Raw genomic sequence first — 27,112 nt, 5'->3', positions numbered from 1 at the left:
TATACATGCAATCTCTTAACCAGTGTTTCAATTGCGGAAAGACATCAACAAAAAAATCTCACGTACCATTACATTTACCTCAGGCAAGTCATTTACTGTCCACAGCATGTTAGTTAACTAGAGAAATGTACTCTAGATGGGAGCATTTCACTAAATATATGCACTATATTAGCTTATATATTCGTTGTCTTTACTTTACCTGTTAGTAATGTTTTAGTTTTTTAATGTTTAAATAAATGTAATAATAATTGAATAGCTTGGGCTCTTAATTTTTTAAATTATAATTAAATTTAAAGAAACAGTTTGTTCAATAAACCATTGTTTAATACAAAAAGAATTAAAAAAGCAATTTTATGTTTAGTTTTCACCCCCTGCCGTACCAAACTGTGACTTCAGTACCGAGGTACATACCGAACCGAATCGAACTGTCATGTTTGTGTACCGTTACACCCTTAGAATCCATACAATCAGGAACTTCTCATATGGGCAAAAAATTTCCCAATGCAGATTTCGCAACAGGTTCAAGTTTGTCATACAGATTCATGATGACCAACAAAAAGTAACTTCTGTGTGAGCTGTCCTTCATACATTGCTACGCTGATGACAAGTTCTCGCTATTGCGAAATTTCGCAAAATCTTTTTCAATCGCGACTGCACAGAAGAAAGCAAGTCAAATGGGTTTGGAATGACATGAGAATAAGTAAATGATGACCAATTTTATTTTAGGGTGAAAGATCCCTGTAAGTGCCATGCCTGAAATAAATCAACTTTGTGTTTTTCACAGAGCTTCTTAAAATGCTCTCAGTCCACTCTGTCCTTTAGTGCCTCAGCATGTGCTTCGTTTTCCACCTTGTCCATGGCCTCATGCTCTTTAAATATCCCAGCCAGAGTTTTGAAACGAGGACCCCAGTCACAGAGATTTCTGTAATCCTCCTTGGGTTCGAGAACCCAAGACTCAATGGAACTGAGGGACTCTGCCACCGAACCTTCTCCCTCATATGCATATGTAACCAAAGAGTCATACGGAGGTGTGGAGTTCTCTAGAAGACAATGATGGATGTAGGCTCTGATGTCCTCGCTGTCCTCGTTAGACACGCACGCACTAGCCCGATCAGGCTCATCCTCTGATCTTATTTTTTGCAGCTGCGCCGTCTCTTTGATGCCTTTGGGATTGCGTAACGTACCTATGTCGAAGGCCTGGGTGTCCTCTTCCCCGCCCCCCTCATCGTCGTAGTGGATCACATTGTCCCGGACGTCCTCTTTGGACGACATCAGAGTGTCCTTCTTCTTGTGTTTTCTCAGGCCCATATAGAGCATCACCATCACTGCAAGACACCAGAGGCACATAACTTGTTTTGTGCCATAATGCACATTGACATACATACAGTACAGGACCTTTAAGTGACAACAGACTTGTGAAAAAAAAGGGGTGGTCACATGTTCCAGAGCCATTAGCTTATTTCTTTTTTATTCTGACGTGGGTTTTCAAAACGAGACTAAAGAGAACGGCAGCCCGAGGGTAGCCATAATGCAGTTTTGACATGCTGTCTGTCAACATCGTAGTGCCTCGGTTGTGTGAGAGGAGGGGAGGTAGTTTTCTTGAGCTTTCATCTCTCTCCTCTGAGGCAGACAGTGCTCGCTCGCCCCATTCCACTCAAAGAAAGATGCGAGAGAGAAAGAGACGGGGAGGCACAGGCTCTGCTGCGAGAATTAAAGATTAGACCTAAAAATTCACGCTTTCAGAAGAAGCAGAAGGGAAAATTTGGCTAAATCAACCAGCATGTGTTATTAGAAGTGTTGCTTTTTTCCAGTCTTTTAGAACATAATATTTATTATCACATTCGAAACATTATTTCTGCATCAGCTCCCCCATGTGGTTGCCGTATAAAGGAATCTTTATTTTCTGTAACACTGGCAAATGAAAATATGAAGTCAAAGCACATCACTTCACTGCACTGTCTGCTACAGAATTCACTTACTTAGGACTTATTGCAATACAGCGCTTTTATTGCAATTCCAACTCGGGCGTTCCTCAGTACACCTGTCCTATTACTGCTGTATTTTTTTTTTTTTTTTTTTGGTATTTAGAAGATTGTTTTTAAATTGTTTGTATTATATAGATAATGCCACATTTCATACTTAATATACTGTATACTTCTGTTTATACAGTATATGGGTGTTTCTTCAACTATGGGCACTTGGGATTTTAAAAAATAAACTCAAAAACCACACTTTCGTATCCTCACTATTTTATTTCATTTGTCCACTAACAATATCCTACAGTATTTACATGCATCACAAAACAATTGTCATTTTTTTTCTGCAAGCCATCTCACATTAATAGCATTCTGTGATGAAAATGACATTTCCAAAAGGGTTTAAAAAGATTCTTTTGTTTTGTTAAAGCTAATTTCATAGCATTTAATGTATCTTAAATATAAACAATTAAAAATATGTATAATGTTTTGCATAATGATAAAAAAATAAAGCTTAATTGGATATGAAGTACAATATAAATATTCTCTTAACAAGTTATATGAAAAGAGTAATACAATCTCTACACTAATGTTCAAAAGTGTGAGGTCAATAAATAAATGAACACTTTAATTAAGCAATGATGCATTAAACGTTTCTGTAAAAAACAATGTTAGAAAATATTTCTATTTCAAATAAATGCTGTTATTTTGAACTTTTTATTCAAGCAATTCTGAAAAAAGTATCAGTTTCCACAACAATATTAAGCAGCACAACTGTTTTCAACATTGAAAATAATAAGGATTTAAAAAAAAAAAAAAATCAGCATATTAGAATGATTTCTGAAGGATCATGTGACACTGAAGACTGGAGTAATGATGCTGAAAATTCAGCTTTAACATCACAAGAATGAATTACATTTTGAAATATGTTTTACATAATAAATTTTAATAATGTACTGTACTTTTGCACTAATAAATTCATCCTGGGTGAGCTTACTGACCTCAAACTTTTGAACAGTAATGTATATACTGTATAAAGGCATTTGAAAGTCATGCAGGTTCTTTGTGAAAGAATCTGTTAGTTTTAATAAAAATCAAGACCCAGAATTTGAAGAAATACCCATATACTTATATTACTGACTTTTTGTTTTTACATACTCCGTTTTGTTTGCATGATTGTCTGTACTGTCAGTGTCCTGCCATCAGTGCCTTGGGCCAAATAAAATGATAAATAAGAAAAAAGCAGGGCTTACGTTTGTGTAGTCAAGTCATATTGTTTTTATGTCTTCTCTGTTTAGCACAATAAATGCATCATTCTTTGTCTTGCCATTATCCACAGTATTCTGTTTTACACAAACGTGCACAACTCACCCAGCAGAATGACAATGCACAGCAGGATGGCCATCAGAGCTCCAGTGCTGAGTCCCATGGGAAAGAAGACGGCTTCCGCATTGCAGGAAAGGAGGGAGCCGTCTGTGTCGCAGGTACACACCCGCACAGACACCGTCCCTGTGCTACTTCGGATCGGGTAACCGCTGTCCTCCACGACAACTGGCACCAGGTACATGCTCTGCTCTAGTCTTCGAAACCCCCCTCGCCTGGTCACCACTCCAGCTGTGTTGTCTGAAAACAAAGAGACCATCAAACTATCTATAATGCAGATTTAGTGGAGGCTATAAATGATTGTACTTAGATAATCAGTGATAATCACACTCATGCTCTCTGGGATCATAACCTGCCATTCCTACATTTCTCCATGACAGAATATTATGAATTCATGAGCCACTTATGAGGTACAGAGACTGACCTATTTCCAGAATTAAGTAGAAAAATGAATCCCTTTGAAGTGGAAATAAGTATAGAAAAAAGTGGTTCTGGTTAAGGGGATAACAAGCTAACATGAGGTACTCCTGGGAAAAGCATGATACACCTTTCTGAGAAGAGCCTCTGACACAGCTGGAGTCCAAACAAAACTAGGATGCTCATCACTTCAGGCTTTTGGGGAGTGTTTTAATCTCAATAGGTACAGTTCTGCCAATAACTATAATTTGCAGTGTTAACTATACAATTAATATCCTAACTGAGGAATTATATTGGTTAGGTGGTAGTGTAGCCTTAGATAAAATTTTAGGCTGAAATATTGCCAGTGTGTTCCCCTTAAAAAAAGTTATTTTTTTTCCCCCTTTTTTTAAGCAAGGTACTTGGTGTTCCAGCAGGACTGTTTTGTACTAAGTCTCTAAGATGTTTTGTATAAAAATTAATTTGATCAAAAATACAGTAAAAACAGTAATATTGTTTAAAAAAAAAGATTACAATTTCAAATAACTGCTTTCCATTTTACTGTTTTAAAACATAATTTATTTCTGTGATGCAAAGCTGAATTTTCAGCATCATTACTCCAGTCTTCAGTGTCACATGATCCTTCAGAAATCTTTTTATATGCTGATTTGGTGCTTAAGAAACATTTCTTATTATTATCAATGTTGAAAACAGTTATCTGCATAATATTTTTGTGGAAAATATATATTTGTTTTTTCAGTATCCTTTGATGAACAGAAAGTTAAAAAGAACAAAAAGCCTTTTTTTGTCCAAAGGCCCTAATAATAATAAAAAACAAAGATATGACATCCAACGTATGTAAGGTATTACAACTATTACAATGTTGCTACATATAGAGGTATTTTAAAGATTTTGAAGTGTCAAAAGTTTATTCAGTTTAACTGTCCAAAGGCCAATACAACCATTTCATTAGTGATTAAAATGTCTTAAAATGTAATAAATGTATATATTTTTTTTATTCTGGTATGATTTTATAACATCATATATCAACATAATGCAAAATTATATTAAAATTATTTGTAGAAGTTGTTGCTTTGTTATGAGAAAGAATGACTGGAAAAATAAATTTCATTGATGTCATTCGGAGTAACCAATATAAAGGGACCATTTTGGATCAAATCATGCAGTCAGTAGCATGTGACAGGATATGACATCATTCAGACACTTGCAAAGGACCACATGGTTGTGAAGCAAAGTAACTAACTCTCTCTTAACTATTTGAAAAATTCATGTTTTCATTTGCTCATACGCATGTCCCAAAACATCATGTCATTCGGTACAACCGCTATAAAACATTGTAATATTTTAAAAACCTGTTCTAAATATAAAATGTTTGATTGTCATTTTACTTGCTAGCTATATATCAACCTGTTAGAATTGTCCATCTTGTAAAAAAAATGACAAAAGCATTGTTAATTGATTATATATATATATAATTTTTCTCCCACTTTTAAAAACCTTATTAGTCAATGACCCTTATAACATATATAAAATATAATATAAAACATATAGTATAAAAGTCTTTACTTTACTGTGACTTCTGACCGCAAACTACTGAATGGTATTGTATACTGTATGTGCAGAGGTGTATATTTTATATACTTTTTTACTTAAAATCAAAAGGTAATGATGTGATTAATCTTGGATGCTGATCGGTTTGGTTTATGGCTTAGAATTCTTTATTGAAGTATATTTTTGAAAAATATATGGAAAAAAATAATGGGAAAATACTTCTGGAAAAAGGCAAATAAAAACACTTCCTGTTGCGTTGTAGTCAGCAGTGATTAATTCATTCTGTGAGTGAAAGTCGTCAAAACAGGTGGGTTAAAATAAAACAACTTTAATTCGGCTACTGATCATTTAAAATAAGGGAAACTGAGTGCACCTTTAATTCTATCATAATTCATTTTATGCAAAAAAATATGATACAGACTCAAATTTGAAGCATCAAAGTCAGTTTAGACTACCCTCTTTGATTCAAGCGTCTAGCCAAGTGTTTCTCATGACCCAGAGGAAATTGAAAATGCTTTTAAACCAAGCTTGAAAACACAGCAGGTTCCTGTTGGTCTGATGGTGAGGGCTTTGCTTGGCACACATAGTATTGAGTCAATGCGTCAAGATGCGCTTGTCCTCGCCTAGAAGGTCGACTGACCCTGTCATGAGAGGTTTGTTACGCCTGGGCAACTTGGGGATTTCTCTTGACAAGGTAGGAGTCATTAAAGCACACCTTGTGCCTGTTTGGCTGTGTAGCCCTGAGTGACCCTGTCTCTGTGAATCACAGCTGATGATATTCATGTGCTGAGAACACTGGGGACTGAGCACGGGAGCAGGCAACGAGGCTGTAGGCGTCTGTACAAATGGATCATGCGGTGATGTGCTGCTTTGGAATCTGACCACTATTCACGTCACAGCACTAGTTCGGTAGTTTAGAGTTGTATTCCCAGTAGATACTGCCATGCAACATATATGTTGTTTATCTGAATGAAATGGTCTAAATAATCCTACTTTTAGTACAACAACATTTCACACTTCACCTTTATAAAAATATTCCAAGTAATTTTATAAGTGTACCTACTGCGAACATGTTTCTATAGAAGCTGTCTGAAGCTGTGTTGAAAATAACCTTAATATATTCATTTAAAGGGACAGATCACCCAAAAAAATTCAAATAACTGGGATGCTGTTTTGGACCCTATTAACTTTCATTAAAGGTGCAATATGTAATATTTTTGCAGTAAAATATCCAAAAACCACTAGGCCAGGGTTATATATTTTGTTCACTTGAGTACTTACAATATCCCAAATGTTTCCAACTATTTGTAAATCGTGAGAAATTTGCAATTTTAACCAAGGCTCCGGGACGTGTGAGGAGTCGCCTGTCAATTGCATCATATCCGCGTTACCCTCGGTTTCTGGTTTTACTTGGGAGAAACCATGGAAACACCAAAGATGCTTTAATACATTACACATTTTAATATGCAAGGGAACAACTGTTTTGATATATTTATAGACCGAAAATTAATTGTTGTTTAAATCTAATTTTCTTGATTTTTTTTGTGAGTACAATGCTTTACCATGCTTCAGAGAAAATCACTATTTTGTCAAGTAGCTAACATAGCATAATCAGATGCAGCTTTATTTTTAGTAACAGTAATACAGAATTTTCTCCATCATACAATATGTTTTAAAATTAATTGCATGCCATTTATCAACACAAGCCATCCAGCATTTAATATTATATTCTAAAATCGATCTATCTTACTGCAGTGTGTCTCAAACAAGTGTCTCACAGCAGCTGCAGAGCGAACGCACAGAGTAATGTTATAACATCATTTTCAACACTCTCAAATGTATCTAATATGATAAACAGAGCTGCGTTACTTCATAATCATGACCGGAAAAGCAGAAGCAGCGCCGGCGTCTGTGGCATAATAAAAGTTCTGCTGCTGGTGAGGCGTGTGTTGTGCAATCGCTCCAGCTCCTCGTTCAGCTCCCACAAAATTCGGCCCTGCTCTGCTTCATACTACAGTAACGTTAATAATCGCATCCATGAACATGATTTCTTCCCAAATCCAATCCCTATTCTTTTGCACCGTCCGTTGAGGTGGAGACCACATGTCCCAAGATTCCTCTCTCAAACTTGGCGTCATCAAGCTATGCCTTTGTTTTGAATAGGCTTCTAGTGACCTCTAGCTGACAAAATTATTACATACTGCACCTTTAAATGAACTAAAAGAGTTAAAATCTTCTTTTGTGTTCAGCAGAAGAAAGTAAATCATACATGTTTGGAATAACATGAAGTATGAGTAAATGATGACACAATTTTATTTTGGGGTGAACTATCACAAGTGATGAGTTATGTTCCAACTTACTTCCATAGTCCCTGATTGTGAAGTTTCTGTTCCTGGTCTGTGAAGGGGTTTTGAAGTAGAATCGGTGCTCTACAGCTGGCATGTCTTTGTCTGTGGCGCTGATGATCTGAATCACCTAGAGAACAGATAGAGAACAGTGATCTGAATAAAACACCACAGAAAAGAGCTTGAATATTTCATAAAAGCACTTATAGTGTTCAGAATATAACAATAGTCTGTTTGATTGACAGAGCTGACGTGCTCAACTCATCAAACCTCAAAGGGATCATTTGAGGTTGCTTACTGTCTTTATGACTCAACCACATGGGGCATAATATATGACTGGTTCGCTGTCAACTCCATAAAGCTCTGATGACAAAGTCATGCATTGTAAGAGAATGACAGGATTTAACATGTCAGAGAAAAAATATCTAGTACTCCATCCACTTAGAATTGTTTAAATTGTATTAAAATGTGTGCAAATAAAGCTCTTTCTGACTACAGTAATTTCTGACTACACTAGAATCACCAAACAGAACTGCAAAAGTAATCATTTTTTTCAAACAGGTTTAAGACTTTTTCCATTTTTCATTGGCTGGACAAACAGATAATCCCACCTCCAAAACTATGCTATTGGCTCCAATGTTGATGCGTCTTGCATAGTTGTCTCTGCATATATATATATATATTTATATATATATATATATATATATATATATATCTATATCTATTTTTTTTTTTTTTTAACTTGACAACATTGTAAGCTCTTTTTTAGTATTAATAATGTTTATCATGACATTTAGTATTATTATTGTCAGACATATAGTAAATAAAATACAGTGATCATTAATAAAATGTAAGAAATCCAGCCTAACAATAAATACATAAATAAAATAGTGTTTAAGTTTTTCAATTTACACTTGAATTATGAGAAATTTACATCTAGAATTTAATAATAAGTTGTGTATTCAGAATAAAGGTGAAATGTATGAAAATAATGTATTAAAGTATTAAGATTTGTTTAACATTAGTTAAATTGTTATTATTATTATTTATCATGAATATCTATTATTGCCAGATATTTAGTAAATAATAATAAATGTAACATTATAGATAAATAACTGAGCTTTAAAAAAAAAAAAAAATCACAATTCATTTGTGTGAGAGATTTCTATCAAGTTGAAATGAACAATATTTAAATTCTTTATACATGTTATGTGTATTTTTTTTATATTATATAAAAATGATTAAAAATATAAATGTATATAACCTAGCAATAAAAATTCATAAGTTTGGCAAAGCAACTACATTTGTTCTATACCATAAAGTGTTTTGATTTTATACTTACCAAAATTAAGCATATTTAAATAAATTTTACTTTTTATTTGTTTAAATATTTTGCCAGGATTTTGGAGGGGTAATTGCATGTGACTTAATTATTGTCTCTTCATGAAAATTGCATACATTCATCTTATGTTGATCGGCTGACTATCTTTAGTAATTTCTGAAAAGGCTTTGTTGTGTCACCTATTTCGCACATTTCTGCATATAAGCAAGGGAACTACGTTCTCTAGTATAAAAGACTGAATAGGGAGACACTGATAGGCAGCGTTGTACTGGGAGTAGCTCTCTTTCAGCATGAAAGGAGAAGATCAAGGCACAGTTCTCTCACATTAATTCACTGCAGCACCCAACAACAGGCCCAGAAACTCAAACTGAAGCACACGTAGTTATTCACACACACATACTTACCTGTCCTACTTTTGCATTTTCACAAACAAACGTCTCATACACAAAGGCAAGTTCTGGAGGAAACTCATTGACATCCAGCACCTTGATTGTGACAGTAACTTTGCTGGACAGCAGGGGGTTGTCTGAAAGATCAAACAAGGCATTGTGCATGAATAAGATCACTGGAAACTGCAAAATGTGAGACACATTTCATGCTTGAAAACGAAAAGAAAAGGGACAAATGAAAAAAGTCTTTGACATGTTATACAGACACACAGTAACACTCTTGAGGATCTGATGATTTTGAACTTTGAAGTTGCTTTCATGTTATAATAAATCCTTATATGTAATCTACTGTAGCTACAAAAAAAAAAAAAAAAAAAAATGTCTGAATCGCATTCAAATTTGTAGAAAACTTTGTAGTTGTGGCTGAATTTCATTAGCAAATCAGCTTGATGTATAAAAAAAAAAAAAAAAAAAAAAAAACTTCAGTTGATCTCTTGACAAATCTCTTTTATTTTAGCTGGAGTTTTTATTTATGATTTTTAAAAAGAAAAGAAAAAAGAAAAAAAAGAAACAATCAGCCTCTAGAAGTGACGCACAGTTGCATTTCCATTCTTCTCCACTAGATGGAGATGTGGTCTTTAGAAATGTGTTCAACCAACTCAATCCCCATTTCACTACAGTTATAATTTGCTTGTACATCTGCTTTGCTGGTCAATCCACCATACTTACTAACTTTTGTTGCTACAACAGTGACGTTGTGTTCAGCGTTTCTCTCTCTGTCCAGGCCTTCACTGACAGACAGAGTTCCTTCAACAGGGTCAATGTCAAAGTGGTTTTCAGAGTCCTTTCTCCACTCAATAGAATATCTACAAACCAATTGATCAAAGATAACAACAAAAAACAAATGGATCATTATATTCAAGGGATTCTCTATTAGGTCACTTTGGTATAGATTACAATTCTAATTCTAATATAAAATGTTTAGTTTTGTTTAATCCTTAATTATAATGCCAGCTACAGATAAATATCAAATGTTTTTACATTTATGCATGAATTACATTCATATTTAAAAAGATGATTCACCAAAAAATGAAAATGCTTTCATAATTTACTCATGGTGCATTTCTTTATTTAGTCAAACACAAAAGAAGATATTGTGAAGAATGCAAAACAGTGGTGCCCACTGACTTCCATTGTAAAATAAATAAATGAATAAATACTGAGACACTTTTCAAAATATCTTCTTTTATATTCCACAGAAGAACTATGAATATGCAAATGAGTCCCCGCCTTCATTCAATCACTCCAGCTCGATCCACTTAGTCGATTGTAGTAAACGCTACACAATGGCAAATGGAAATATTGGTTTTTATTCATGTTTGAACCAGAAACCGTTTCAGAAGAAGAGGAAAAGCGAATTATACAGACAGGCCCGGCAATAATGTGTTGCTAATGTTACACAATGATGTTCCCGTTTGCCAAATGCAGTCAGCAGTCAAGACAGCTGCTTTCTAAAAATCAGCATCCTTGGAATTAATGAAAGGAACTTTCCTGACCTGCATGTTGACGGGATTGGTTACATGGTCATGATGGAAGATTACAGGGGCGATTTCAAACCACGTTTTTTAGATTGTCATGAGTACACTGCAGTTTTAAGGAGTAAATAATCTGCAGTGGTGTTGACTGATGACTTTGCACATGGTTTGCCTTAACCCCTTAAGCCCTGAGGGTATTTTCAGAGGTTTTTTTCTGAGTGACACACAAAAAATGAATTTGGACATTCTCATGCTGAGAAGCTGCAAAAAAAAAAGAAAAAAAAAAAAAAAAAGGAAAATTTACATATCTTTCTAATTTAAAAAGAAATATCTCATGGAAAAAATATGGTAGCAAGTTCATTCTTTTTTGGTGATGTTCCTCTATATGTGAGCTGTATCTGTATCAATCAAATTTTGTGGTGATTGCATGAAGAAATTAAAAGTTATAGCATTTGGAGCAAATCTAGGCATTTTTAATTTTTTTGTTTTCTGAGTGACATGCACAAAAATAATGACTCATAACTTCAAATCTCTAGCAAGGAGATTCAAAAGGTTGGTATCGTTTGAAAGAAAACTTTTACATTATTAAATGAAAAAAATTAAATTAAATTTGGACATTCTCATGCTGAAAAACTGCTGATAAAGTCAGAAAATAAAAGTTTGAAAGGGAAATTTCACATATATTTCATATTTGTCATTAAATAACTCAGAAAGGAAATAAGGTAGGAGGACAATTCTTTTTTTTGGTGATGTTCCACTATATGTGAGCTGTATCTGGTTCAAATTTCATGGTGATTCCATAGAGAAATCAAGAGTTACAGCATTTGGAACCAAAGCAGCCTTTTTGTTTATCCATTGGTGCCCCCTGACAGGCAAATTTAAATGTGAAGGAGCTCTTGAGAGACACATGGGATTATTTTGATCTTGGACTCATTCTAATCGGTAGAATCCACTGTAAGTAATGATGTGCCATTTTCTACAATATATGCATGTTTCATGAAGTTATAAGCGGAAATGCCAAGTGATAGCTACATTTTAGTTTTAGTTAGCATCTGTGCGCCTGTGGGGTTTTATGTGTCATATTTGCGTGATCAATATCTATCTATCTTATGCTGATGTTGGACTCATTTTAATCATGAGAATCTGCTGTAAATAATGATGTCCAATCAGAGCATGTTTCGAAACGTGATATAAATGCTGCATGGGTTTATTATTTACATATGTGTCTTGCAGAGCTTCGCGTACAAAAACTTGCTCAAGTTTAGTCAAAGCCAAAAACAATTATACTCGTTGTATCCACTCCGTGAGACCTTTCCAATGGCATATAACACATGACTATCTGAGCTGTATTATGCTTTTGACACATTGGAGTACATGGTAAAAAAAAAATATTTCCTAAATTATGAATTTTTTTTCCCCAGCAAATACCTCAGCCGTACTTACGAGTTATTCAAATTGGCTGCATTCATTGTAAAGTTCAGACTCTAAGCATTCAAATGAGACCAATTTTGTGATTATCTAGGCAGTAGTTTTGAAAAATATGATTATTAATTTTTTTTATAGCTAGGTGGCGCCCGCAGGCGTTTTAGAGTGATGACTCAGCACTTGTTAAGAGTAGAACAAAATGGTTGGATGCAAGTTTATAAACTTTAAAATGATACCATTTTGTGTTATTCCTGGCAGTGGTTGCTTAGTAATTTGATTATGAATTTTTTCTGGGGGGTGGTGTCCCACCGGTGGGACACTGCGGGCTTAAGGGGTTAAAGCATATTGAAAACACTACACAGACATAAACAACATTAAAAACTTGATTTTCACCACAGGTTTAAGTATCTTTTGTAGGGCTTCCAATGAGTGACGTTGAAAGATTAAAGGTAATAGTGAGGACTTTTTTTATAGTGATTTAAATATTAAGAATATTTTCAGAAGAAGACTCAGACTTCAGATTCCTCCACCGACTGTTCCTGTATAGACTATGCCAGTAGATGACCACCAGTGATGTTCTGTTTGATCTTGTTCTAATTCTGATTGGAAAAAAAAAGGAGAACTATTATTCTTTTTTCTTTTTCCTTTTAATTGTCACTTTAAATGTGTATAGGGCTTCTTTTCTGGTTGCTATAAAGGCTATAGAGCGTAATGGTTCAGTTACAGAAGTAAAAATCCCATTCATGTTATCCATAGTGGAACTCATAAACTGTAAAAGACATATTGTGAGCTACAAGTTCTTTAATCAATGGTATATGCTTTTGTTGAAGCTATCAGCCCACATTATTTTAACTTCATTGTTTTAAATCAACGTGTTTAAAAGTGGGAATCCTGGTGAGAAACTACATTACCTATGATTCTGCAAAGAAATGTCCACCATTCAGATCGTAACGAGCAGTTTGCGTCAAAAGAACTTTTTAGTGCCTATACCCACTCCCATAAAGTACTGAAAATGACATAATTGTTTCTAAGTATAATTTACATCTTTGAATCAATAGTTTTATATTTCTGCATAGGTTCGATTATATCACTTGCAGTACTTCATAGGATTGTAGTTCTTTTCCTCATTAAAGTCATTAAAGGGATTGTTCACCTGTAAAATAAAATTCTGTCATCATTTACTCACCCTCAAGTTGTTCCAAACCTGTATGAATTTCTTTCTTCTGATGAACACAAAAGATATTGTAAAGAGTGTTGGCAACCAAACAGGTGATGTTCCCCATAGTATGAAAAAAATAAGATGAAGGTCATTGGAGACCATCAAGTTTGGTTTCAGACTTTCTTCAAAATGTCTTCTTTTGTGTTCAGCAGAAGAAAGAAATTCATATAGGTTGGAATAACTTGAGGGTGAGTAAATGATGACAAAATTTTCATTTTTTGGGGGAAACAATACCTTTAAGTACACAGTCTTGTACATTTCTCTTTTAAAGGTGATAAAGAGGATCTTTTTGTCGACTGAGAAACCAAAGACTGTTACTGAGTTTTTTAAATGAGCGCATGCGTAAGAACAACCCCCCTTCTTTTCGAGGGAACGCCGCCCAAAATTTGTGCACGAGTATTGGAACACGAGTGTTTACCACCGGCATTCGCTGTATCGTGTTAGTGGATTCATTATGTCGGACTCACCGCAGGTAACTCATAATCTGCAGTTGTTACTCCTGTCTCCTGACAAAAACATTGCATGCGCCACCTGTGGAGTGTGGAAAGTTACTGGAGCGTGCAGCTGCGCTTGTCTCTCACAAGGAACGTCATGGCAGTGATTGACAAGCCAGAGGGCCAAATTTTCAAACACTTTTTTTGCTTCAAATAAAAGATTCATCTCGTAGCTGATTGGATTGATTCATGGCTTATAGTTTCTAAATGACGACTTTTTAAAAATTCCTATGTGAAAAATTAACAGAAGACACTTTCAGAACCAAGGCTGCTGAAAAAGTGGGCAGGCATTGTTGTATTTTCTTGTTTGGCAGTCTTTGAAAGTACAAAAAGCCACCAAAAGACTGCCGTCATGTCCCTCAGCTTCAAGGGAAATACTTCAGTGAACAGAAAATATGACTGCAGGGAAGTGATTGAATAACACGTTTTGCTTAAATTGTTTTTCAAAAACAATGAAAGGCGACCAAAATTTGTCTAGTTGTAAAATAATAGTGAAAACAAATTTCTGATGGATTTTCATTGATTTATGTACAGCTAGTGTAAGTCTACTGGTGACATTTCTTTCACAAACTGCCAATCCACAGGGCCCAGAAATAAATGAATGTTAAAGCAAATAAATTTCCATTAATACCTACTGCAGTGCTGGGGGTAACGCATTACAAGTAACACAATCGAGTTACATGATCAGATTACTTTTTTCAAGTAACTAGTAAAGTAGCGCATTACTTTTAAATTTACAACAAAATATCTTTTACTTTTTCAAATAAGTAATGCAGGTTACTTTGTTTTCCCATTTATTGACTGACACATCTGTCCTTAATATTGAGAGAAATTGTGAGGAAGGTGCAGAGGCATTGTGTGTGCTGTGTAAACATAATGGTTATTGTGGTTCTAGACTAAATGTGAGCATGAATTTACTCATCTCACTTGCACTTAAACATTATTTAATCTCACTTTAACCATTGTCTTTGCTGTTGACATTCAATGATCCAATCCAACCATACCAATAAGCAAAACTGACATTATTGCTTCTCCTGCATCCTATTCTTCTGAAATCCAAAATGGCAGCACAGCTGAAAGGTTTATTTGAGCTACACCCTCTACTGTACAGGTGTGAATCTGCACTTCCTTCACCCTGAGGCTTGTTCATTTCACTTTTGGTGTGAAAGGACCTTTAATTTTTCCAAAAATAGAACTTTATTATTATTATTAAAAAACAAACAAACAAAAAAAAAGCAACCCCAGCCCACACAAAAGTAACATAATGCATTACTTTTCATTAAAAGTAACTAAGTAAAGCAATTAGTTATTTTTTAAGGGAGTAACGCAATGTTGTAACATATTACTTTACTTTAAAAAGTAATTTTCCCTAACACTGATTACAAATCCTAGCTAATATGTTGCCCAGTGTTGTAGAACAGTATTTATACACTTCAATTCTGCTTACTGCCTGTATGTGTAAGAGCACTCTTGGTCTCTTTGAACCTGTCTGCTACTTTCCAGCCCCCTGTGGTGACCCTGTTTCTTTAGTACAAGCAGCCCAGTGGATCAGTTGAAAAAGAGGAAGTCTGCACTTTCCCTGTAGCATCAAACCTTTATCAGGGTTACATTCCTGCTCCTTCCTTTCTGTCTCAGGTGTCTCACTACCTGCTCGCCTGAGGTATTCTGCTATTCAAGCGAAACCTCAACGAGATTCAGGATTCTTCTAGTAAGCACTACTCAACACTAAACTACAGCTTAGTAACTTAACAAAAAGTATTCTGTTTTTAAATCACCCCTTATCAAATATTCCATTCTCTGGTAAAGTTTTGTCAGAGTATAACCATTAGTTCTCGCCGTGTTTTGCACAGAGTTGCATGATGTACTGTATTTCATGTTACAGTTCAACAGCGCCCTTCCACTTTTTCAGCGGCCTTGGTTCTGGACATTTTTTTTTTTTCGTTTATTTTTTCATTCAAAAGTCTTAAACCAAACCAACAAGCTACAACATTAAACATTTATTTGAAGCAAAAAATGCATTCAATAATCCAACAAAAGGTGAATAGAAAATATGTTTACAAATAATAATAATCATAAAAAAAAGACTAATGTCTTCAACAAAAGCAAATACCATTGATTAACAACCTTGTATCTCACAGTTGGTCTGTCTTTAATGATTAATTAGTTATCAGTAAAAATCTATTCCCCATATGGAGAAAATGAATGAGATTTTTACTTCTGGAACCCAAGTGTTGCATTCTTTTCAATACGTTCAATTTGTTGACTGTACCGGAAGCAATATAAAATTTTGATCAAGCTGTCCAAAGATATGAAAATAAGTGAATTAAAATATCTATTTAATTACAAAACTGTGTTTCCACTACTCTTTGATTTAAATGCATTTAGTGAGGTCACAATGGCAACAACAATACAGTATACTACTGTGTAAAACAGCATTATGCGAGTGTGATATTGCTTTTATTCAACAGTGTAATGAATAAGAAGTAAATATTGAGTAACTTATATTTTACACACAATATTAAGAGTTATGTATTTTTGCTCCGCCTAAAAAAATAGTTTCAAATAAAGTCAATGCAGAATCAACCATTGTGTCTCTGTGCAACACATAGCAGTGCCATTCCTGAACGAATCAGTTTTGAAATAAAATTCAATTAATCATAAATAAATCATGAAATCACTTTTTTGCCACCTACTGGCGGAACCAACAGCCTATCTGGAACACGCAAACAGACAAGCGCAGTGATACACACAGGCAAATGCCCCACCTCACATTGTTGAATGTCCATCATGAAAAGTCACTTTGTATGTAACAACAATAACTTATAATACAACAAATCTGTACATAATAATTATTAAATACAAAATAATCATCACTTGTAGCTGAAATAGATACTTAAAAAAACAAATATCCACATGAATTAGCTAAAATGCAACAGTAAATTTAACAAATAGGAAATGCACTGAGGTGAAATATTTAACAAGAGCTGTGAGTTACTAAATTACTAACAGCTCTTTGAATTATTCATATTAAAACAAATGCTTTCATAAAGACAACGCACTTGTGTCAAGCTCTCAGATTGCAGATCTTTTAACACCAACATTGTAGCTAACACTTTCAGGTGCTCAAATAAAGACTTAAAAAAAGCAAATGTGCCACTTTAAATAAGGTCCACACTTGCAAACTGCACCAGAAATTTGTCAGAATGGATTGAATCAAAGTAGTGCACACTCTATTCAAAAGAAGAATGCCAAGTGGACTGACCCATGGGACCACAGGTTTGTTATTGTTTTGTGTTGTTTAGTTATACTTGGACTTGTTCATGTAGAGTGATTTTGAAAGGAATTCCCACAGGACGTTGTGCATATACACATGTATTTAAAGGCGAGTAAAACTGTGTGTGCTTCGATTTGACCTACATCTGTATGTGTGTGTTTGTGTGCTGCCCACATACCTAACAGGACTGTTGCCTACATCTAGGTCCTCAGCTGTGATGGCTCCGACGATGATGCCCACTGGTGTGTCCTCGTATGTCTCCATTCTATAAGACAGCCGGCTGAAGACAGGAGGTTCCTCCACATCCAGAACATTCACTTTCACTGTGGCAGTGTCCTTAAAAGGTCCCAAGTGTATGAATCTATGATCAAGAACTGCGTTTGAAGCTTCCACTTTAAAGGTGTAGGCCTTTCTGGTTTCATAGTCCAGACGCTGTAAAATAAATAATAAGACATCATTAGTTTTAAAGCCTTTTAATTTACTGATCTCTTTATTTTGCTGTCATTTGTGGCAGCAACGAGTAAGTAATTTCAAATTGTTTGTGGCTGTACGTTGTCAAAGAAAAATAAAACACAACCAACTTTATTCAGGTCATAAAACTCATGATCTAAGTAAAAATGGTTTCCACAACAGAGGGCTCATGCAGAGATCACAAGTGAGGGGAACGGAAAGGAAAGGCTGCTGCTCACTCTACCCTGGAATCACAGGAGGGAGAATAAAGGAAGGGAAGAAGAAAGCAAGGAGAAAAGTCTTTGGCCAGTGGCTCTTGCATCACTGTGCTCATTCAGCCATGCAAAGGCAGAATTTGGCACAGTCACACCTTGAAAGCAAAGAGTTGTGGCAGCAAAGCACTACCGAACGATGAATTCTGAACTTCAGCAACAACTTTAAGAAGTCACATTATTTCACTTTGAATTTGAAAATGCAAATACGAGCGGTGACCTTTTTAACCGGGTATGCTGTCGTGTCAAAACTGTGCCCGGTACAGATACTGTACGTTGTATTTGTTTATAAGCTAAACTCTCTTGTTCACTCTACACAGCTTTTTACTCTTGACACATAGAAACACCATAAAAAGTATTTCTAATATGTTGGACCTGTTATTACATTTACCTGTTGAGACTTCACAAGCACCTGTAAAAGCTGTAATTGTGCTGTTTGAGTGAGACGTGACGCACAAAGGAACGTTTGCAAATTATGCAGTATAGAGGGTATGCACGTGACGTCACCGTCGACCGCTAGGACTGCGGTCACGCACTCTGAGTGGCAAAAGACCATAGACAGTAAAAGAAATGGACACAGCGACCCCATTAGAACTCAATTGAGACAAGTGAAGCCCATTTTTAGCGATTTTTAGCACTTCCGTTTCTGACACGCAGACTCAAACTAAGCTTGATGACGTCAGCAACCTGTCTGACAGATGTAAATCTTCTAGTAGCTGTGCGTGCAAACTGCCATCGTTAATCTTGCAGAGACGGCGAGATTGAGCGGGGACTTCTTGGGCGTGAGTGAGCAGGAGTAAGTATTCTGATTAAGTAGTTTGTATAGTATTTTAAAATGTAACGCCAGTACGCCATATTAAGTTAATGCATACTATTGCCCGCGAGCTTCTCCTCCTGTCTGTACGGTAATTTCTCTACTGTGCGACAGATAGTCGAGTGATTATGACGCAATTGTTAGCCTATTTTTACAAAAACTGTTTCTACGGGGCCATAATGTAACATAGAAGGTAATGGAGCCCTTTATACATTGTCGTGTATCTTTAGAAATAAATAATGGACAAATGGAGTCTTTAAACGCCTCAGATGTAAAGTTATTCGCTGTCAAAGCGATGCCAAAATGAATGGGAGTCAATGGGATGCTAACGCAAGTGAAGTTCTGCTACAAGATGGTGGCACGCGGCCGACTTCAACTTCCAGTGTGTTTACATTTCTAAGCTTTCTGATTGGTTCTGTACAACGTGTAACACCATATTTGTAGAGCAGAGATAATGCCGTTTCAGGGGATACCGGGAAATGCTCATAAGTGACGAGAGGAGTTCAGAAGTTCATTTCCAGTAAATTTAGTGAAACCATGTCAAATTTAATAGCCATTTAAATACCTTTACTCGATTATCTGGACTACGAAACTTTGGGAGATTATTTTTGAAAGTCTGTTCTTTGAAATTAGCTTAAAAAAAATATATATTTTTTTTTTTCATTGTTTTTCCACATTATCGGCCCATATCTTAAAATAGAACGTTGCGACTTCCGACTCATTTCGCCAGATATATATATATATTAATTAAGAATTAAAAAAAAACTTGAATAGTTACAGTCGGTTAAGTCGACTGCTTATTGTGAGTTCATGGTGATTGGGACACTTTTTGCCATTGAGATGAGCTGGAAAAAGTGTCCCAATCAACCTGAATTCACCCTACAATCTGTCGTTAACATTTTAGCCTGACGGACAGTTGCATATGCATTACCAACAGCTTTATGGTATATCTCAAACAACAGAATTTATAGTAATTTATAGTGGTAATATTAAGTCCACAAATGGCTTATGCAGAGTGAATGCAGCTTAGACCACACGCCACATAAAATAAACAGTCTGTACAGTATAAAAAAACATTGCCCCAATAAAACATGAAAACCCAGCATGTGTGTGTAAACAGTCCTTACACAGGGTTTACCTGAAACATGCACGCACACTCACACATGTTGGATTTTAATTTTTTATGGGAACATTACCCAGACATAATGATTTTTTATACTGTACAAACATATTCTATCCCTTAACCCTAAACCTATATTTACATTTTCAAAAAATCACTTAGTATGATTTATAAGCTCTTTTCCTCATGGGGACCAAAAATGTCCCCTCAAGGACAAAGATTTTTGATATTGCCGCCTTTTAAAATTTTGTCCCCCAAATGTAGGGTTTATGCTGCTGATATGACCATACCCCCAAAAATTTTTTAAAGGTGCCCTAGAATCAAAAATTGAATTTACCTTGGCATAGTTGAATAACAAGAGTTAAGTACATGGAAAAGACATACATTGAGTTTCAAACTCAATTGCATCCTCCTTCTTTTGTAAATCTCATTTGTTTAAAAGACCTCTGAAGAACAGGCGAATCTCAACATAACACCGACTGTTACGTAACAGTCGGGATCATTAATATGTACGACCCCAATATTTGCATATGCCAGCTCATGTTCAAGGCATTAGACAAGGGCAGGCAGTATTACCATCTGGATGTGCACAGCTGAATCAACAGACTAGGTAAGCAAGCAAGGACAATAGCGAAAAATGGCAGACAGTGCGATAATAACTGACATGATCCATGATATCATGATATTTTTAGTGATATTTGTGAATTGTCTTTCTAATTGTTTTGTTAGCATGTTGCTAATGTACTGTTAAATGTGGTTAAAGTTACCATCGTTTCTTACTGTATTCACGGAGACAAGAGAGCCATCGCTATTTTCATTTTTAAACACTTGCAGTGTGTATAATGCATAAACACAACTTCATTCTTTATAAATCTCTCCAACAGTGTGTAATGTTAGCTTTAGCCACGGAGCACTATCAAACTCATTCAGAATCAAATGAAAACATCCAAATAAATACTATACTCACATGATCTGACGCATGCATGCAGTATGCATGACGAACATCTTGTAAAGATCCATTTTGATTTGGGTTATATTAGCTGTGTGAACTTTGTAAATGCACTTGATTATAGTCGAGAGCTGGGGGGGCAGGGAGCGTGAGATTTAAAGGGGCCGCAGCCTGAATCGGTGCATAGTTAATGATGCCTCAAAATAGGCAGTTAAAAAATTAATTTAAAAAAATCTATGGGGTATTTTGAGCTGAAACTTCACAGACACATTCAGGGGACACCTTAGACTTATATTACATCTTGAAAAAAATGGTTCTAGGGCACCTTTAACCTACAAATATGCTTCATATGCATAAATCTATACATATTCAAGTGAGTATAATCAAGTCTCAAATATTATTTTACAATTGTTCAACATAAATATATTGGACTACACCAAAAAGCTCCGTAATACATTTAAAACAAACAAACAACAAAAAAAAAAAAAAAAAAAAAAAAAAATTTCTACACTGTATACTTCTTGTTTTGATCAAGACAGTATTTGTATTAACAACAGAGGCAATTCTTTATCTACATTTTTTGAAATTACTAAAAATGATAGATCTTCAGCATCTTCATCGACAGATTTTAGATTTGTTAATAAAAATGAATAATTCATTTTTAGCATGCCTCTGCATAAACCCGAGTGCACAGTGCAGAGCTGATCTGAAAAGAGAAACTTTTACTGCACTGGGGTTGGTTAATGAGTTTAACTGAGTGTAAAAAGAACAATTTGTAACAGTCTGTTGAAAGCCAAAAACAATACACATAAGTCTTCCAGAACAAGCTAAGGGAATATCAGTCCTCAACAACGTTAAAAGAGACACTTTCATCAAAGAAGACTGATTACAAAGACAACTTACTATTGTCATTGTCAGCCAAGAATCTTTCAAAGAACTTAGTGCTACTTAAAAAGCATCAGCTTCATGTCTACACCACACTGCTGTTCTGCAGGAGGTCTTGTCACTGGTGACAGCACACAACAATTATGTCTGCCATTGTCATTTCAAGCTAGTGTTGAGATACGCATCTGCCTTGCTGTCTGCAGGCTGAGCTAACCATAGTGCTGACCATGCTGAAAGAATAACCTCAGACATGACAGGACAGAGACCCAGCTGGCCAATCAGAAGCACACAGCAGCCCTGTATAGCAATATTTGGTCACCGCTAAAGATTATAGCATTAAAACTTAGCTTACAAATTCTGACCTGAAAAACAATACCATTAATGTGATAATATTTTAGTCTGGTCTATTTTACAAAACCATTCATTTTAGTCTAAACATGTCCTGTTTCTGTTCTTTGTGTCTTTTGTGGCTCTGTAACATTGGACACCTTTAGATGCCACTGTTTATCTAGTCATTTCAGAGTCTTCTGGCTCTTCCTCAGAGAATTAACACAAAGGCCCATTTCTCTATTTTGGATCCTCTCCACTCAAAAGAGAATGCTAATCAGATGCTAGTCCATAGAGTTGTTTTGTTATTCAATACAGTGCACATACCAAAACTTTAATTAATTCCCCTACTAATTGACATTTATTCATGAATTTTTAATTGCACTTTGCAAGTTGTAAAGTATTCAAAATTCCTTACTCCTTTGTTGTTAAAGTACATTCATAAGACAACCCACTTTATGTACAATAAAACAGATTTTTATGCTGCTAATATGACCAGATCCTTTTAAACACACTTACTGCTGTACATGCAAAATTGTTTTAATGAGGAAGAAATTACTGAGTGTCCCTTTAAGATAATCCCATATGTTGCAAGAGCAAAGCCCACCTTTCAATCCTGTTGATAATACAGAGACAATTATCCCTTGAACCCATTACCTGAGTAGATCCTCCACTGAGCCCATAAAGCAACGAGACCCCAAATGTTCACCCTTAGCGTTTCAGAAAAATCCCTGTGTAGCAGAGCAGGGTCTTGATGGAACAGCTCATCAAAGAGAAATAAAGGGAGAGGGAAGTCTGTTATTGAGGACAGAGGGAAGAAGGGGCATTGTCATTGACCCTCCTCCATGCCCCACGGTGAGGATCCCACATATCCATTTCCAGACTTTTTTTGGGTCACCAGATATGGCACACTCATTTTGCAATGTAAGGACTATGCCTCTTTGTCCTGTACAGCCTCAGCTTGGGGAATAAAAAAGTGGAAAATAAAAGACGTGATGAAGGACGGACACATATTTTCACTGTGCCTTTTATAATCTACTGTTGATGAATTTTTAAATTATGAATTATGGGGCCATTTCACAAATAGGGTACAAAAAGAGGCTCGGATGGATGGATGGATGGATGATTGGTTGCGATTAATTGAACATTAAAATTTGCATGTGCATGTGTGTGTGTGTGTATAATATATATATATATATATATATATATATATATATATATATATATATATATATATATATATATATATATCTCAAGGCATAATCAAGGCATAGCCCCCTAAAATGCTTTTATATTCTTCATATGCATCTCTCCAGCTGCTGCAGAGAGAGATGAATAGCAGCAGTGGCTTGTCATTATGTGTCCACAGACTACACTAGCTTTGAGTAATGAAAGAGTAACCTCTCTACTCCCTGGAGGAAGAGAGCACTCCAGCCTCATCCACACACCTTTACCAAGGCATTTGTTTCAGCTAAGCACTTATAGCATAGCCAGCACATCTGTGATTGGCCATGTAACAGGGCGTCTGAGGGGATTTCTACTTGTCACATCACATCAAGAGGTAGATGCTCTGATGGCCATGGGCGCACTCATTTATTCATGTCCACTAAATATAAAAATATTGGGATCTTTCTTGGGGAAACTCAAACAATGTATTTTTAAATCCCCTGAGAGGTCAGCACCCCCAATATATTTCTTTTTTTTTTCACTTGTTGGCAAAACAGAAATGGGAAAGCAATGTTCTAAGGACAACCACAAAGAACATAATGAATTGATAAGTCCAAGAGCAGGCATAGCGTAGTGTGGGTTAAGCGTTCACGCTTTTATGGCTTTATGCATTATTCATTCAGGATGCTTTGGATGGCCATCCAGTAATAAGATATGACTCACCTCGGGTAAACACACACAAGCCCCTGAATGAAGGAGCACAAGGGGTTATTGCTATCATCCTTGAATTCACGTATGTGAAAAAGAGATGCAAATAGAATTGTGATTTGCATCTGATGTCACCCAGCCTTAGTGAGAAGATAAATATTGCCTAAACAAATATCCAAATGCCGTCAAGAATTCACTTATGGTGTGGTAAAGGAGTTCCTGTTTCATGGCCAATAAAGCCTAAGCTACATATGCAACTCCGCTATATTTGTGCGCTATATTGTAAGTCATACTGTAGATTTGTATGAAAAAGAAATGTAAGTCACTATTCTCTGATAATCTTCTCTGTAGCTCTCAATTCATATTCATGTTCACATGTTTAAATACGAACAACATAAGAAAGATTTTTTTTTCTTGGATAAATTAACCAGTTAATACAAAAGGTCTATGTATTGCTACACATGAAAAATTAATAAATATGTTAATAATACATAAATGTACACTACCGCTCAAAAGTTTGGGGACAGTATGACTTTTTTTTAAAGAATATAAATAGAACCTGGAAACGCTGCACTGTGTTTACAATGTGAAGAGCGTTGGAGACTGAGACGGAAGAGAAGAAATTGTTGAATAAATTATTATTTTTTTTCTTCTCACAAAAAGCATTCAAGTCACTTCATAAAATTAAGGTTGAACCACTGTAGTCACATGAACTATTTTAACAATGTCTTTACTACCTGTCTGGGCCTTGAAAGTGGTAATTGCATAGCTTTTTATGGGGGATCAGAAAGCTCTCAGATTTCATTAAAAATATCTTCATTTGTGTTGTGTTTCAAAAATAAACGAAGGTCTTACGGGTGTGGAACGACATGAGGGTGAGTAATTAATGATAGAATTTTCTTTTTTGGGTGAACTAACTAAAGTACACAACTGTTTTCAACATTGATAATAATATGAAATGTTTCTTGAGCGACAAATCAGCATATTTTAGAATGATTAATGAAGAACCATGTGACACTGAAGAATGAAATAAGGGCTGCTGAAAATTCAACTTTGCTATCACAGAACTAAATTACATTTTAAAATAAACTTCTCAACAGTAATGTAAATACACAGTAAAAACATTTTTTTTTCTAAGACTGAAAATGACTATAAGCAGCCATACTCTACCTTTTTGAGTATGACTGTTCCTTCTTGTGTGTCCTTATTGCTGTAAATATCAAACATGGAGCCCCCGTCACCAGGAACGATGCTATATTCCACTTCAGCATTCTTCCCAGAGTCCAGATCATGAGCTTTGACCCTTCCCACCGATGAGCCCACAGGCGAAGATTCAAGAACACGCAAGTGAAAGATACCTGTTGAAATTCACAAACAATTTTATCATTGATCAAACTCTACCCTCAGGAATAGTCATAACACTTATTTAGACATCACTCTGAGAGGTAGTTAACAATAATCATCCACTAATCATTTCAGCAGCTCTGGAGAAAAGTGCTGGAATGCTAATCACATTTGCAAATTCAACTCTGTTTAGTTGTTTGTGTTTGGCAAGAGCCCTTGAGGTCTTAATCACGGCCAATTGTAAATCTGAGGTTCTTCTCGGGTCACGCATTACTGTTCAGTCCCTGTTTTGAAGAAAGCCCCTCTTTGCTATCAGTGCCTGCCATTAACTGAATTAAACAATTCAAATAATGGACTGACTCATGTTTAAGGTTTCCACAGAGCAAAGCAAATACGAAACCAGATTAAATTCACATTAAGATAAACCCCAGGGATAAACTGCTGCTGATATAGAAATGCTGACAGTATACTGTGAAGCCTCAGGGTGCTCTATAATGATTCCTGAACATTTAGAAACATCTGTTTTTGAACATACTTTTAGAAAACCGCGGTGGGTTGTCGTTGACATCACGGAGAGTGATATTGATGGTAGTGGTCCCGGCTAAACCCCCAAGCTGACCGCCCATGTCCTTAGCCTGTATGGCCACCTGGTACATTTCTTTAACCTCCCTATCCATATTGGGTAAGGCAACTCTTATGACCCCTGAGACAGAGAAAGAAACAGAAACAGAGAGATGGCATGTAAGAACATACAAATTTGACCACAAATAAATTGAAGATACAAATTTAATATTACACTATACAAATGATTTTTACGTAAACAATGTAAATAAGGGTTAAAAAAGAATTCAGTAAAGAGTTTATTATACCTCTGTAATCAACAGTTCTCATGTTTAGCAACTTTCAATCATTCTGTGTTTGATATTCCAAGTGTTGAGGCCTATATCAGAGTATTTAATGAATGTACATGTGATGTGTTGTCAGTTCTAAAGGCCGGTTCACACATATGGTGTTTTTTTCTGTTAAAAACGCAAGATGCAGGTTAGTTGAATAGAAAAAAAGTGTCTAGAGACATGTCTTTCAAAAGTTGAACTTCTTTTACCTTGAGAGCTGCATTTTTAGAACGCTGACATGCTGCAAAAGACAAGTTCCACTGTTCTTCAATGTAAACTCACACTAGATGGACATCTTTAACCATTGCTCTCGCATCTCGTGCCTAACATCTTTTGCAGCATGTCAGCTGCAAAAAATTTTTTTTTTATAATAAAAAAAAAATAAATAAAATTTAAAAAGATATTCTGTGTAAACAGACCCTAAAATTTAGTCCCACCCTGCATGTCTGTGATGGCAAAACTATAAAAAAAAAAGCCATCAAATATAATTTTTCAGCAGCCATTACTCCAGTCTCGGTGTCACAATCCTTCAGAAATCATCCTAATATGCTTATTTGGTGATAGAGATACATATATTTGTTACTATTAGTGTTGAAAACTATAAAGTTCTTTCTTGATGAGATTTAATCTGACTGCCTAAGTAACTTCCAAGAGTAGTTAGTGACATCAAAAGTGACATCAAATCTAAAACAAGAATAGTTTTAAGAATGTACATGTACATTTCTTATAGAAAATGACATGAAACATAGTGTCAAATTTACTAAATAATTAAGTAAACTCAATGAAACTGTTGCAATCAGTTTTAAGAACAGCTTGATTCTCTTCTGATGGAT

The 27,112-nt window shown here is 35.5% G+C and overlaps 1 protein-coding gene across 1 annotated transcript in view; it reads right to left on the bottom strand.

Annotated features, from left to right (window-relative positions):
* Positions 1 to 801: 801 nt before the first annotated feature.
* cdh12a (cadherin 12a) overlaps positions 802 to 27,112 on the bottom strand; it is a 32,665-nt gene continuing 6,354 nt past the window's right edge. Inside the window, exons 4-11 of the mRNA XM_067362139.1 lie at positions 25,922 to 26,089; positions 25,213 to 25,400; positions 17,529 to 17,782; positions 10,133 to 10,269; positions 9,419 to 9,540; positions 7,688 to 7,802; positions 3,348 to 3,599; positions 802 to 1,325 (exon numbers count right to left, since the gene is read on the bottom strand). Coding sequence (XP_067218240.1) covers positions 802 to 1,325; positions 3,348 to 3,599; positions 7,688 to 7,802; positions 9,419 to 9,540; positions 10,133 to 10,269; positions 17,529 to 17,782; positions 25,213 to 25,400; positions 25,922 to 26,089 — 1,760 coding nt within the window. The remainder of the gene's footprint in view (positions 1,326 to 3,347; positions 3,600 to 7,687; positions 7,803 to 9,418; positions 9,541 to 10,132; positions 10,270 to 17,528; positions 17,783 to 25,212; positions 25,401 to 25,921; positions 26,090 to 27,112) is intronic.

Source organism: Chanodichthys erythropterus, chromosome 16 (genome assembly GCF_024489055.1).
Source record: "Chanodichthys erythropterus isolate Z2021 chromosome 16, ASM2448905v1, whole genome shotgun sequence".
Lineage (NCBI taxonomy): Eukaryota > Metazoa > Chordata > Actinopteri > Cypriniformes > Xenocyprididae > Chanodichthys > Chanodichthys erythropterus.
The sequence above is the reverse complement of the archived record's forward strand: the minus strand, read 5'-3'. Positions and strand labels throughout refer to the sequence as shown.